Here is a 15,593-nt window from a genome sequence, read left to right as displayed (position 1 = left end):
CAGGCCCTTAGGTTAAGTCCTGATCCTCAAGGATGAAAACCCACACGACAGTTGTCTAACCCCTGGGGGAGAACCTTCTGACCCGCCAGGTGAACAGATGCATTAGGTGAAAAAGGGAAACATTCCCAACAGTTCCTGTCCTGCTAGGAGAGGGGGGGGGGAGAGGGGACTGAAGGCAACTTCCTCGAGTGTGAGCCAAGGACGTACACTACTGTGCTACAGAGTAATATATATACCCTGACGAGGGTTCGAACCTACGTCCGAGAGGATCCCAGACGCTGCCTTAATCGACTGAGCAACGACATGGTAAACAAATTGCAACCGGGAATGATGTATGGCGTTTCGAGGCTGGCTGGCCGCTGTTGCCTCCTGCCGTGTGTCAACGTTGCAAAAAAGTGATGCAATTGAGAATGGCATCCCATTCTCAATTGAGAATGGAGTGTGCCCAATCACGTCTGGTGTGTGTACGCACCTAGTTGTGCTTGCGGGGGTTGAGCTCTGGCTCTTTCGGTCCGCTTCTCAACTATCAAACAACTGCTCCCTCCCCCCTACACACACACATACACACCCGTGAAGCAGCCCGTAGCAGCTGTCTAACTCCCAGGTACCTATTTACAGCTAGGTGAACAGGGGGCATCAGAGTGAAACAAACTCTGCCCATTTATTTCTGCCTCGGCTTGGATTCGATCCCGTCCCCTTAGGATTACGACTCCCGAGGGCTGTCCACTCAGCCGCGAGGCCTCAGGTGTGTGCGTACGCGCGCGTCTGTGCGTGCAAAAATGTATACGTGTGTGTGTGTATATATATGTATGAATGTATGTGTATTTGTGTGTGTTTCGAATATGTTGATGTATTCATCTAGTTGTATTTTGCTGGGAATAAGAAATATCCTCTTGGTTCCTCCTCTTAACCCTTAATCTACCGATGTATTCCCTCTTCCTTGTCTTTTTCTTCGTCTCTTCCCATATATTCCATTTCTTTACCATCTTGACACTGAAGCTTATGTCTCTGGGGCTCATTTGGCCACTCTAATTTACACCAGTTTACCCTTGTTTGCGCACTACCCCCACAATACCCACGCACAACAGTTTGCAATTATTTGCCCAATTAATTCCTCTGAGAATTCTGTATGTGGTAACCATGACTTCCCTAATTCATTCGGCCTTTCAGTGACCCGAAATTTAATGCCTGCATCCTTTCCTCGTAACTCAGACCTTGTAGTTCTGGTGCTAGTATGGCAGCAAATCAGGGACTCTGGTTTGTAGTTCAGTGACTCCTGTGTCTCTCTTCTTGTGTAAAGGGTCTACGCAGCCTACCTTCTAACTTTCTGGCGGGTCTCCTATTGTAAGTCTCTCGTTGTACATGGCAGAATGTGGTAAATATTGCTGCCTCTGCTCCCTCTCTCTCTCTCTCAGTATTCATGGTGAGATTCTGCCTTTGCCCAATCTACGTCCAAAAGAAACCTCTTTATCATTGTTGTTGTTTTAGATTCAGCTACTTAGAACAAAAGTTCCAAAGTAGCACGGGCTATGGTGAGCCCGTAGTGGACTTACCTGGCACAGGAGCGGGGCTGTAACTCGACCTCTATCTCATCAATGTTAATTTCAGTTTCGTGGAGTGTTGCTGTTGTGGTGGAGTGTTGCTGTTGTGGTGGAGTGTTGCTGTTGTTGTGGAGTGTTGCTGTTGTAGTGGAGTGTTGCTGTTGTAGTGGAGTGTTGCTGTTGTGGTGGAGTGTTGCTGTTGTGGTGGAGTGTTGCTGTTGTAGTGGAGTGTTGCTGTTGTGGTGGAGTGTTGCTGTTGTAGTGGAGTGTTGCTGTTGTGGTGGAGTGTTGCTGTTGTGGTGGAGTGTTGCTGTTGTGGTGGAGTGTTGCTGTTGTAGTGGAGTGTTGCTGTTGTTGTGGAGTGTTGCTGTTGTAGTGGAGTGTTGCTGTTGTGGTGGAGTGTTGCTGTTGTAGTGGAGTGTTGCTGTTGTGGTGGAGTGTTGCTGTTGTAGTGGAGTGTTGCTGTTGTGGTGGAGTGTTGCTGTTGTGGTGGAGTGTTGCTGTTGTAGTGGAGTGTTGCTGTTGTGGTGGAGTGTTGCTGTTGTGGTGGAGTGTTGCTGTTGTGGTGGAGTGTTGCTGTTGTGGTGGAGTGTTGCTGTTGTAGTGGAGTGTTGCTGTTGTGGTGGAGTGTTGCTGTTGTGGTGGAGTGTTGCTGTTGTGGTGGAGTGTTGCTGTTGTGGTGGAGTGTTGCTGTTGTAGTGGAGTGTTGCTGTTGTAGTGGAGTGTTGCTGTTGTGGTGGAGTGTTGCTGTTGTGGTGGAGTGTTGCTGTTGTGGTGGAGTGTTGCTGTTGTGGTGGAGTGTTGCTGTTGTAGTGGAGTGTTACTTTTATGACGTCGGAGCCTTGCTGTTATAAGACCATAAGAATTAGGGAGCATTGCAGGCCTCTTGATGCATTCTTGACGGGTCCTGTTTAAATCCACCCCCCCCCTTCTCACCCATGTAGCTGCCCAATCTAGTCTTCAAACTTAATTGTCTCAGTAATGCTAATTGGTAGCCGATTCCACCCTTTCTCAATTCTCTTTCCAAACAAATAATTCCCTTATGCCTCATATACATTGAGGTGGACGGTAGAGCGACGGTCTTGCTTCATGCAGGTCGGCGTTCAATCCCCGACCGTTCGAGTGGGCACCATTCCTTCCCTCCCCCGTCCCATCCCAAATCCTTATCCTGATCCCTTCCAAGTGCTATATAGTACTAATTGCTTGGAGCTTTCTCCTCATATTTCTCTTCCCTTGTGGCCATTATTGCGGGATGTGACCTGGCGAGACAGCTTCAGAACCTCGCTTATACCCCTTATTAATGCCCTTAATCCTGTTGTAGACCGCTATCAAATACTCCCTTGATCTGCCCAGTCTACCTTTTTTTATTTGCGTCGTTTCCCTTTCTTGTTCTGCTTCTCTAGCCCCCTTGTTCTGTATGTCTATCCCCTTGTTCTGCATCTCTAGCCCTTTGTTCTGCGTCTCTAACCATTTGTTCTGCATCTCTAGCCCTTTGTTCTGCGTCTCTAACCATTTGTTCTGCATCTCTAGCCCTTTGTTCTGTGTCTCTAACCATTTGTTCTGCATCTCTAGCCCTTTGTTCTGTGTGTCTATCCCCTTGTTCTGCATCATTCTAGTGAATACAGATTAACACTACTATCTTTATAAGAAAGGTCCCTGACGCTTGATATCAGCCTTCTTAGTATCTACTCTAGACACAGACTCTAGACACAGACTCTAGACACAGACTCTAGACACAGACTCTAGACACAGACTCTAGACATAGTCTGGAGTCTCTCTATGTCCAGTCTGCAGTACGGCGACCAGTGGTGCACAGACCAAGTGGAGCTCCACCAGTGTTGGCTACGACTGAGGGATGAAACTCGTTCTATTGCTGATGCTTAGTATTATAAATCTTATCATCCTATTGGCTTTAGGTCGCCCAGTGGTGTCTGGGGCTCAGGTCGATGCTTAATAATATCTGGTCAACCTCGTTCGTGAGTTGCGGCCAATCTTTTATTTTTTTGTCAACCTCGTTCGTGAGTTGTAGCCAATCTTTTATTTTTTTGTCAACCTCGTTCGTGAGTTGTAGCCAATCTTTTATTTTTTTGTCAACCTCGTTCGTGAGTTGCGGCCAATCTTTTATTTTTTTGTCAACCTCGTTCGTGAGTTGTAGCCAATCTATTATTTTTTTGTCAACCTCGTTCGTGAGTTGTAGCCAATCTTTTATTTTTTTGTCAACCTCGTTCGTTAGTTGCGGCCAATCTTTTATTTTTTTCCCAATCCTCCGAGGTTTTACCTTAGAGATAATTTACCTCTGAGTCAATGTGTAAATGAGGTTGTAGATGGGTCTTGCACATCTATCTACTTTTCAAAGATGTATGTCGTTGGCGTTTAATGGTCATGATGATTTTCTAGACCCCTGGTTGGTAGATCAATCTCTTGGTAGATGATTCAACGTCTGTCTATCTGTCTGACTCTCTCCGGGTAGATCTGTCTACGTTTGTCCCACGAACGTTCTGTCATAATACAGCTTCTTTAAATTATTAAACTAATAATAAATAATATTACTAAATCATTATTGATCACATCACATTAATGCCTTGTATCCTTTCCTCGTAACTCAGACCTCGTAGTTCTGGGACTAGTATGGCAGCCAATTTGGGACTCTGTCGTTCAGTGACTCCTGTGTCTCTCTTGTTGTATAAAGGGACCCACATAGGGATCTTCTAACTTTCTGGTAGGTCTCCTATTTTAAGTGTCTCGCTGTAACCCTTACCCGCTCCAATCTACGCTCTTTATAATTTAGTCACAGTTCATCTGCGCCTCTTACTCAGTCTCTGCAATTAAGGCAAATTTGATTTCAGCAAAACAATGTTTTGTTGTGTACAATACTTACAAGCAAACACACACAGAGATCACACTAACGTGATGCATCAAATGAACAAATCCACAAGGGGATTGTCACGGCCCTTGTGGATTTGTTCACTTACAAGCAAACTTTAGACGAGTGACCATTGTTACGAAGTATCTTTCTTCGAGCCTACGTTTATGTTATCATTATCCCAGTCTCATGCTATCATTATCCCAGTCACATGCTATCATTATGCCAGTCACATGCTATCATTATCCCAGTCTCATGCTATCATTATCCCAGTCTCATGCTATCATTATCCCAGTCACAAGTTATCACTGTCTCTGTCACAGTCTATCATTATCTCAGTCACATGCTATCATTCTGCCAGTCTCATGTTATCATTATCCCAGTCACATGCTATCATTATGCCAGTCTCATGCTATCATTATCCCAGTCACATGCTATCATTATGCCAGTCTCATGCTATCATTATCCCAGTCTCATGCTATCATTATCCCAGTCACATGCTATCATTATGCCAGTCTCATGCTATCATTATCCCAGTCACATGCTATCATTATGCCAGTCTCATGCTATCATTATCCCAGTCACATGCTATCATTATCCCAGTCTCATGCTATCATTATCCCAGTCTCATGCTATCATTATCCCAGTCTCATGCTATCATTATCCCAGTCTCATGCTATCATTATCCCAGTCTCATGCTATCATTATCCCAGTCATACGCTATCCTTTCCCGAAGCATCACAACCACTAGATCTGTCCTGGAAACCTGATATCTGTTACATTTAAGTTGGAAATCACCTTTAGGGGTCAAAAGGTAGTTTTTATGTATTCTAAGTAACTTCAGCTCTTCAAAGTAACTTCAGCTCTTCTAAGTAACTTCAGCTCTTCTAAGTAACTTCAGCTCTTCTAAGTAACTTCAGCTCTTCTAAGTAACTTCAGCTCTTACGAGGTTTCATTCGCTGCTGACTGTAGTAATTTTATGTTGAAAATTTGGCCTCAGACAAGGTAGTTGAACCTGTTAATGAGGAATTCAATGGCATTGGTTCACAATAACACCAATTCGCCAATCGTTCTGCATCGTGGTGCCATGTTATTCCTGGGTGCCTTTGAGGAGGGGGGGGGGTGATCAGTTGCGACACGGTGCCAAACTTGTGCCATCAGTCCCTGGTGGAAATGCAACTTCTACCAAGATTAGGTTAGGTTAGGTTAGGTTAGGCTATTGATGCTATTTGGAGAATGGATTCTTCGATTCTTTAGTTCGCCTGACTTGACATCTAATCTCGGCATTATAGGTACCCGCTAACAAGTTGCTGTGGTTTATCTTCAACCACTACCTTCCCTGTTCCTGGCATCTAGTTTGCTTGTTGCACGTGCATCATCATCATCTATCAACCTACCTTGCGTTGATTCCGGGGGGTCACGGTCCCCGCGGCCCGGTCTCTGACCAGGCCTCCTGGTTGCCGGATTGGTCAACTAGGCTGTTGGACGTCAGAAATCACAGCCTCGTTGATCAGGTATCCTTTGGAGGTGTTTATCAAGTTCTCTCTTGAACACTGTGAGGGGTCGGCCAGTTATGCCCCTTATGTGTAGTGGAAGCGTGTTGAACAGTCTCGGGCCTCTGATGTTGATAGAGTTCTCTCTCAGAGTACGTGTTGCACCTCTGCTTTTCAACGGGAGTATTCTGCACATCCTGCCATGTCTCCTGGTCTCATGTGATGTTATTTCTGTGTGCAGGTTAGGGACCAGCCCCTCTACTATTTCCCATTTCATACGGTAACTATATGAATTTGCTATCTTATTTCTCAATTGATCCACTTTGTGGAGTAATCCTTATATCAGTGTTTCGATGAGAATTCCACAGCACTCACCTAGTTGTGCTTGCGGGAATTGAGCTTTGGCTCTTTGGTCCCGCCTCTCAACTGTCAATCAACAGTCTGTGGTTACAGTTGCCGAGCATTACAGTAATGGTGTTACAGGATATAATTATGATATGTGTGTGTGTTTAACGATGCGTAAACTTTGAAGTTTCGATGCGAAGTTTTTTCAACAGTGAACTGTGTACGTGTAAAGCTTCAGCTGTGTCCTTTGTCATGCTTGCTGTGTCATTTTCACACTGTATGCAGTGCTTCACTGTGGTGATATGTTGCTATGGTGGTGTGTCACTATAGGAACACCCTGCTCCGTAGACCGTGCCAGTGACTATACCAGAATTGTGTTAACCTGTAATACCCCACTTCATTTGTACTATAACTACACGTGTTCTATAATGGTTTGTTACTCTCCATGTCTAAGGTTCTTTGAGTGCTCCGGTTTCTGCCCTAACACTCGTCGTGTGTGTGTGTGTGTGTGTGTGTGTGTGTGTGTGTGTGTGTGTGTGTGTGTGTGTCTGTGTGTGTGTGTGTGTGTGTCTGTGTGTGTGTGTGTGTGTGTGTTTGTGTCTGTGTGTGTGTCTGTGTGTGTGTCTGTGTGTGTGTCTGTGTGTCTGTGTGTGTGTGTGTGTGTGTGTGTGTGTGTGTCTGTGTGTGTGTGTGTGTGTGTGTGTGTGTGTGTGTGTGTGTGTGTGTGTGTGTGTGTGTGTGTGTGTGTGTGTGTGTGTGTGTGTGTGTGTGTGTGTCTGTGTGTGTGTGTGTGTGTGTGTGTGTGTGTGTGTGTGTGTGTGTGTGGTGAGTGTCTCTCTGTGAGTGTGTGTGTGTGAGTGTGTGTCTGTGTGTGTGTGTGTGTGTGAGTGTGTGTGTGAGTGTGTGAGTGTGTGTGAGTGTGTGTGTGTGTGTGTGTGTGTGTGTGTGTGTGTGTGTGTCTGTGTGTCTGTGTGTGTGTGTGTGTGTGTGTGTGTGTGTGTGTGTGTGTGTGTGTGTGTGTGTGTGTGTGTGGTGAGTGTTTGGGTGTCTCTCTGTGAGTGTGTGTGTGTGAGTGTGTGTCTGTGTGTGTGTGTGAGTGTGTGTGTGTGAGTGTGTGTCTGTGTGTGTGTGTGAGTGTGTGTGTGAGTGTGTGTGTGAGTGTGTGTGAGTGTGTGTGTGTGTGTGTGTGTGTGTGTGTGTGTGTGTGTGTGTCTGTGTGTGTGTGTGTGTGTGTGTGTGTGTGTGTGTGTGTGTGTGTGTGTGTGTGTGTGTGTGTGTGTGTGGTGAGTGTTTGGGTGTCTCTCTGTGAGTGTGTGTGAGTGTGTGTGTGTGTGTGTGAGTGTGTGTGAGTGTGTGTGTGTGTGTGTGTGAGTGTGAGTGTGTGTGTCTGTGTGTGTGTGTGTGTGTGTGTGTGTGTGTGTGTGTACTCACCTAGTTGTACTCACCTAGTTGTGCTTGCGGGGGTTGAGCTCTGGCTCTTTGGTCCCGCCTCTCAACCGTCAATCAACAGGTGTACAGGTTCCTGAGCCTATTGGGCTCAGGTACACAGCTGAAGTGTGTGCGTGTGTGTGTGTGTGTGTGTGTGTGTGTGTGTGTGTGTGTGTGTGTGTGTGTGTGTGTGTGTGTACTCACCTATATGTGTACTCACCTATATGTGCTTGCAGGATCGAGCATTGACTCTTGGATCCCGCCTTTCGAGCATCGGTTGTTTACAGCAATGACTCCTGTCCCATTTCCCTATCATACCTGGTTTTAAAATTATGAATAGTATTTGCTTCCACAACCTGTTCCTGAAGTGCATTCCATTTCCCCACTACTCTCACGCTAAAAGAAAACTTCCTTACATCTCTGTGACTCATCTGAGTTTCAAGCTTCCATCCATGTCCTCTCGTTCTGTTACTATTCCGTGTGAACATTTCGTCTATGTCCACTCTGTCAATTCCTCTGAGTATCTTATACGTTCCTATCATGTCCCCCCTCTCCCTTCTTCTTTCTAGTGTCGTAAGGCACAGTTCCCTCAGGCGCTCTTCATACCCCATCCCTCGTAGCTCTGGGACGAGTCTCGTTGCAAACCTCTGAACCTTTTCCAGTTTCATTATATGCTTCTTCAGATGGGGACTCCATGATGAGGCGGCATACTCTAAGACTGGCCTTACGTAGGCAGTGTAAAGCGCCCTAAATGCCTCCTTACTTAGGTTTCTGAATGATGTTCTAACTTTTGCCAGTGTAGAGTACGCTGCTGTCGTTATCCTATTAATATGTGCCTCAGGAGATAGATTAGGTGTTACGTCCACCCCCAGGTCTCTTTCACGCGTCGTTACAGGTAGGCTGTTCCCCTTCATTGTGTACTGTCCCTTTGGTCTCCTATCTCCTAGTCCCATTTCCATAACTTTACATTTGCTCGTGTTGAATTCTAGTAGCCATTTCTCTGACCATCTCTGCAATCTGTTCAGGTCCTCTTGGAGGATCCTGCAATCCTCATCTGTCACAACTCTTCTCATCAACTTTGCATCATCCGCAAACATCGACATGTAGGACTCTACGCCTGTAAACATGTCGTTAACATACACAAGAAATAGAATTGGTCCCAGCACCGATCCTTGTGGTACTCCACTTGTTACTGTTCGCCAGTCCGACTTCTCGCCCCTTACCGTAACTCTTTGGCTCCTTCCTGTTAGGTAGTTCCTTATCCATTCTAGGACCTTTCCCCCCACCCCCGCCTGCCTCTCGAGCTTGAACAGCAGTCTCATGTGCGGTACTGTATCAAAGGCTTTTTGGCAGTCCAGAAATATGCAGTCTGCCCAACCATCTCTGTCCTGTCTTATCCTCGTTATTTTATCATAGAATTCCAGAAGGTTTGTTAGGCACGATTTCCCTGTCCAGAACCCATGTTGATGTTTGTTCACAAACCTAATGTTCTCCAGGTGTGCAACCAGTCGTAGCCTAATTATTCTTTCCAGTATTTTACAGGGGATGCTTGTCAGTGATACAGGTCTGTAGTTAAGTGCCTCCTCCCTATCTCCTTTCTTGAAGATCGGCACGACATTTGCCTTCTTCCAGCAACTGGGCAATTCTCCTGACATAAGTGACTCATTAAAGATCATTGCCAGAGGCACGCTGAGGGCCTGTGCTGCTTCTTTTAGTATCCACGGTGATACTTTGTCTGGTCCAACTGCTTTAGTTGCATCTAGAGTTGTCAACTGTTTCATTACCTCCTCTGCTGTCACCTCTATATCTGATAGTCTTTCATCTAGGGTAACCCCTTCCAACAATGGGAGCTGCTCAGGCTCGGTAGTGAACACTCCATGGAAACTGGCATTCAGTGCCTCGCAGATTTCCTTGTCACTTTCAGTATATGCCCCCTCTGTCTTCCTTAGTCTTGTCACTTGGTCGTTCACCGACATTTTTCTTCTTATATGACTGTGTAGTAACTTAGGTTGTTTTTTCGCTTTGATTGCAATATCGTTCTCATAGTCCCTTTCCGATGTTCGTCTTATGTTAATGTAATCGTTCCTAGCTCTGTTGTATCTGCTTCTGTTGTCCTCTGTTCTTTGTCTTCTGTACTTCCTCCACTCCCGCCTGCTGGCCATTTTTGCTTCCTGACACTGTCTATTAAACCATGGGTTATTATATTCCTTCTTATTTTTTCCCTTTACCGTTGGTATAAATCTCTCTTCGGCCTCCTGGCATTTCTGTATGACTAGGTCCATCATATCTTGGACTGTGTGTGTGTGTGTGTCTGTGAGTGAATGTGCACCTGTGAGTGCATGCGTGCGTACAAGCGCTTACACTGCTCAACTAAGGACGAATTTTCTCAGTCTGGTGTTGACAACGGCTTTAACAGGCCGAAACGTTCATCTCTCTTCCCCATTTCTTTGAGGTTTTTCCGCATACAAATGATCAGTGTTTAGTGATCGTCAATTGCATATATATATATATATATATATATATATATATATATATATATATATATATATATATATATATATATATATATATATATACACACACACATCTGGTGTTTATGTGCGAGAATACAATACACACCTGCTCAACTATACAGTGATGTACACCTGCCATTCTTGAAGGAGCAGTGATGATGTGTGCATGTATGTGCTGTGATGTGCATACATGTAGGGGCTTCTATGTGTACCTGCACGTGTTGGAATGTATACATATATGTGTTGTGATCTGTGTGCCAGCTGGGATGTGTACCTGTAAAGCTTGATCTGTGTACCTGTAAAGCTTGATCTGTATACGTGTAAAGCTTGATCTGTGTACGTGTAAAGCTTGAGCTGTGTACCTGTAAAGGTTGATCTGTATACGTGTAAAGCTTGATCTGTGTACGTGTAAAGCTTGATCTGTGTACGTGTAAAGCTTGATCTGTGTACGTGTAAAACTTGATCAGTGTACGTGTAAAGCTAGTCGGTGTACCTGTAAAGCTTGATCTGTGTACGTGTAAAGCTTGATCAGTGTACGTGTAAAGCTAGTCGGTGTACCTGTAAAGCTTGATCAGTGTACGTGTAAAGCTTGATCAGTGTACGTGTAAAGCTTGATCAGTGTACGTGTAAAGCTTGATCTGTGTACGCGTAAAGCTTGATCTGTGTACGTGTAAAGCTTGATCTGTGTACGTGTAAAGCTTGATCTGTGTACGTGTAAAGCTTGATCTGTGTACGTGTAAAGCTTGATCTGTATACGTGTAAAGCTTGTCTGTGTACGTGTAAAGCTTGTCTGTGTAAGTGTAAAGCTTGATCTGTGTACGTGTGAAGCTTGTCTGTGTACGTGTAAAGCTTGATCTGTATACGTGTAAAGCTTGTCTGTGTACGTGTAAAGCTTGATCTGTATACGTGTAAAGCTTGATCTGTGTACGTGTAAAGATTGATCTGTGTACGTGTAAAGCTTGATCTGTGTACGTGTAAAACTTGATCTGTGTACCTGTAAAGCTTGATCAGTGTACGTGTAAAGCTAGTCGGTGTACGTGTAAAGCTAGTCGGTGTACGTGTAAAGCTTGATCTGTATACGTGTAAAGCTTGATCTGTATACGTGTAAAGCTTGATCTGTGTATGTGTAAAGCTTGATCTGTGTACCTGTAAAGCTTGATCAGTGTACGTGTAAAGCTTGATCAGTGTACGTGTAAAGCTTGATCAGTGTACCTGCAGTAAAGCTTGTCTGTGTACCTGCAGTAAAGCTTGTCTGTGTACCTGCAGTAAAGCTTGTCTGTGTACCTACAGTAAAGCTTGATCAGTGTACCTGTTAAGCTTAATCTGTGTACCTGCAGTAAAGCTTGTCAGTGTACATGTAAAGCTTCAGCTGTGTACCTACAGTAAAGCTTGTCAGTGTACCTGCAGTAAAGCTTGATCAGTGTACCTGCAGTAAAGCTTCAGCTGTGTACCTGCAGTAAAGCTTCAGCTGTGTACCTGCAGTAAAGCTTCAGCTGTGTACCTGCAGTAAAGCTTCAGCTGTGTACCTGCAGTAAAGCTTCAGCTGTGTACCTGCAGTAAAGCTTCAGCTGTGTACCTGCAGTAAAGCTTCAGCTGTGTACCTGCAGTAAAGCTTGTCAGTGTACCTACAGTAAAGCTTGTCAGTGTACCTGCAGTAAAGCTTGATCAGTGTACCTGTAGTAAAGCTTGATCAGTGTACCTGCAGTAAAGCTTGTCAGTGTACCTACAGTAAAGCTTGTCAGTGTACCTACAGTAAAGCTTGATCAGTGAACGTGCAAGTGTGTGGGTGAGCTTAAGATGTTTACCTCCATAGAAGAACGTGATTGGCAGTAGGGGTGGCTGTTGACCACAGTGAGGAGCGCCAAGTTCAGCGAGTACAAATTTAGGGATAAATATGAGCCATGTCTGCGACAGTGGCTTGAAAAATATATATAATTCCCGAGAATTTAAACAAACTTGAGAGTATTCGACACTTGTTTCGTTATGGGGAGCTTCGCCAGTGGCGTGCCCCGGGGGCCGATGTGGATGGCTAGCGGCGGTGTAGCAACATTGCCGAGTGGCGTGTTGCATGGGGAGTCGAGTTGCATGCCGTCAGCGCCTCCACCAGCGCCGGCGAGAGGCGTGTGCAGGATTGCAGACCGCGCACAGAAGGCAAAACATTTAGACAAGTTCTGGAAGGAAACGAAACGTCGGGCCGGCGCTCGACTCCGCCCCCCTGAGGGGGCGACCAATGAGCGCGGCGGAGCCGCCGGCGCGGACCAATAGGCTGGCGTCCCCGCCCTGGACACACACGGACGCACACATGGCCCGCACCCGCATATTACGTTTACACATTTTGTTAAAAGTTGTGTTTGTATTGCGTGTGTGTGTGTCTCTGTGCGGGTGTGCGCACCGGCTGATTGGTGAGCGACACTCGGTGACGACTGGCTGGCCGCGCCGCACCACTGCGCCGCCGACGCTCGCACGGCTTGCACGTCCACCCGCTCCCGCCGCCACCTGCCGCCCTGCCGGCCGCCCACGCCGCCCGCGCGCCCACCGCCAGAGAGAGATAGTCTTAGTTATTGTCGCGCCGCGTCGGTACGCCGGAGAGAGAGAGAGAGACACCCGGTGAGATAATACAGTGGTGTTGGACGACTTGTGTCTTTACTCAGTGCTAGAGACGGTGAGGTGAGACAGACATGGAGGACAGCTCTATACCCGACGACTGTAGGAGTGTCCGGTCCGGGGGGTCCGCTAATGGGCGGTCTCCCCCCCCTCTCTCACCCGTCATCACCAGCATGGTGAATTGTGTCTCTCCCAGCAGCCCGCCGCCGCCCTTAATGGCCGCGCCGCCCCTGTCCGTGCCCGGACCTTCGCCGCCCGGAGGGCATTCGCCGCCCATCTTTCCCTCCCCTCCGCCCACATCCCGCCCACCACCCTTCCTGCCCGCCCTGTATTTCTCTCACGCCTACAACTCCCCTCCGCCCATCCACACCTCAGACCCGACAGCTAACGACTGCAAACTCGTCGAATACAGAGGCCAAAAGGTTGCAGCTTTCATTATCAACAACGAATCCATGTTGTGCTTGCCGCAGGCCTTCGAGCTCTTCCTCAAGAACCTGGTTGGGGGCCTGCACACCGTCTACACCAAGCTGAAGCGATTGGGCATCGAGCCGCTGGTGTGCAACGTGGAGCAAGTGCGCGTGTTGCGAGGCTTAGGGGCCATCCAGCCAGGTGTCAACAGGTGCAAACTGCTCGCCGTCAAGCACTTTGACATCCTATACAAGGATTGCACCACCGCCAGGTAAGACCACCTTTCCTTCCCCCTACTTTACCTGTATGCACACCTGGCAGGGGGCTCCGCGCTCCCTGCTCCAGCTGTAGGCTCTCTAACGCTTAACCAAAGCTCCTTTTCGTCAGCTTCTCCTGCAGATATGGTGGTGAAATAGACTAAGGGCGTGTTAGTATTGTGCGCGGTGAAACAGTGCCCTTGTAGCCACGGTGTAGTGCAGTGAACCTACCGGTGTGATGTAGTGACTTCCTCTGCTGTGGTGGGACCGCCTCCTGCTGTAGCGGAGGTAGTAGTTCCTGCTGTAGAGGCACGGTAGTGGGAGCTGCTCCTGCTGTATTGGCGCCTCCTGCTGTAGCGGCGAGGTAGTGGCGCCTCCTGCTGTAGCGGCGAGGTAGTGGCGCCTCCTGCTGTAGCGGCGAGGTAGTGGCGCCTCCTGCTGTAGCGGCGAGGTAGTGGCGCCTCCTGCTGTAGCGGCGCGGTAGTGGGAGCTGCTCCTGCTGTAGCGGCGAGGTAGTGGCACCTACTGTAGTGGCGAGGTAGTGGAACATCCTCTACAGCAACGATATATTGTCTCATTATAGTAGCGGTGACGAGGCTCGTGCCGTAGAGCGCAGTAGGTGGTGTTGTGCCGCTACTGTTGCAGAGACAGCTAGCTGCCTCTATAGTAGTTGCAAGGCCATGTTGTGCTGCCTCTACAGTAGTTGAGATGCAACATGGTGTTCTCAATGGTGTGTGTGTATCCTGCAACGCTTCCTGTTCCAGCAACAATGCCCAATACTCTTGCTGGGTCGGTGTTCTGAGCAGCACTCCTGAATGTGTGTGTATGTATGTATGTGTGTGTGTGTGTGTGTGTGTGTGTGTGTGTGTGTGTGTGTGTGTGTGTGTGTGTGTGCGTGTGTGTGTGTGTGTGTGTGTGTGTGTGTGTGTGTGTGTGTGTGTGTGTGTGTGTGTTCACCTAGTTGTGCTTGCCGGGGGGTTGAGCTCTGCTTTTCGGCCCGCCTCTCAACTATCAATCAATCAACTGTTACTAACTACTAACTAATGTTCCCCCCCCCACCCCCACCCAGGTAGCAGCTCCGTAACAGCTGTCTAACTCCCATGTACCTATTTTACTGCTAGGTAACAGGGGGCACCAGGGGGTTAAAGAAACTCTGCCCCTTTTGTTTCTGCCACAGGGGATCGAATCCGGAACCCCTAGGATTACGAGCCCAGAGCGCTGTCCACTCAGCTATCAGGCCCCGTGTACGTGCGTGTGTGTGTGTGCGGATGAAATTTCCATTCGCGGTGATGAATTGCCGAAGACACGAGGAAAGGAATCTGTTGCAGGCTGGCAATGGCCCGTCTTATAGGCCCCAATGGTCCTAGTGTAGCGGTCAGCGCTCCTGTTTGTGTATAGCGGTTAGCGGTTCTGGTGTGTGTGTGTGTGTGTGTGTATAGCGGTTAGCGGTTCTGGTGTGTGTGTGTGTGTATAGCGGTTAGCGGTTCTGGTGTGTGTGTATAGCGGTTAGCGGTTCTGGTGTGTGTGTATAGCGGTTAGCGGTTCTGGTGTGTGTGTGTGTATATAGAAGTTAGCGGTTCTGGTGTGTGTGTGTATAGCGGTTAGCGGTCCTGGTGTGTACTCACCTAGTTGTGCTTGCGGGGGTTGAGCTCTGGCTCTTTGGTCAGAGAGTGTGTGTATGTGTGTGTGTGTGTGTGTGTGTGTGTGTGTGTGTGTGTGTGTGTGTGTGTGTGTGTGTGTGTGTGTAGCGGTCCTGGTGTGTGTGCGTGTGTGTGTATAGCGGTTAGCGGTCCTGGTGTGTGTGTGTGTATAGCGGTTAGCGGTTCTGGTGTGTGTGTGTATATAGCGGTTAGCGGTCCTGGTGTGTGTGTGTGTATAGCGGTTAGCGGTTCTGGTGTGTATGTGTGTATAGCGGTTAGCGGTTCTGGTGTGTGTGTGTATAGCGTTTAGCGGTCCTGGTGTGTGTGTGTGTATAGCGGTTCTGGTGTGTGTGTATAGCGGTTAGCGGTTCTGATGTGTGTGTATAGCGGTTAGCGGTCCTGGTGTGTGTGTGTGTGTGTGTATAGCGGTTAGCGGTCCTGGTGTGTGTGTGTGTGTGTATAGCGGTTAGCGGTCCTGGTGTGTGTGTGTGTATAGCGGTT

The 15,593-nt window shown here is 47.6% G+C and overlaps 1 protein-coding gene and 1 long non-coding RNA gene across 5 annotated transcripts in view; one reads left to right on the top strand and one right to left on the bottom strand.

Moving 5' to 3' along the window:
• LOC123763437 (uncharacterized) overlaps positions 1-15,593 on the bottom strand; it is a 426,773-nt gene that overhangs the window by 313,764 nt on the left and 97,416 nt on the right. The gene's annotated exons all lie outside the window — the stretch shown is intronic.
• Positions 12,544-15,593, top strand: part of LOC123752265 (dachshund homolog 2-like) — a 212,954-nt gene continuing 209,904 nt past the window's right edge. For 2 of the 4 annotated variants that reach the window (XM_069302981.1, XM_069302980.1), the window contains exon 1: positions 12,544-13,466. In XM_069302981.1, coding sequence (XP_069159082.1) covers positions 12,862-13,466 — 605 coding nt within the window. In that variant the 5' untranslated portion in view covers positions 12,544-12,861. The remainder of the gene's footprint in view (positions 13,467-15,593) is intronic. The other 2 variants (XM_069302982.1, XM_069302983.1) reach the window with 2 other exon arrangements.

Source organism: Procambarus clarkii, chromosome 49 (assembly GCF_040958095.1).
Source record: "Procambarus clarkii isolate CNS0578487 chromosome 49, FALCON_Pclarkii_2.0, whole genome shotgun sequence".
Lineage (NCBI taxonomy): Eukaryota > Metazoa > Arthropoda > Malacostraca > Decapoda > Cambaridae > Procambarus > Procambarus clarkii.
The sequence above is the reverse complement of the archived record's forward strand: the minus strand, read 5'-3'. Positions and strand labels throughout refer to the sequence as shown.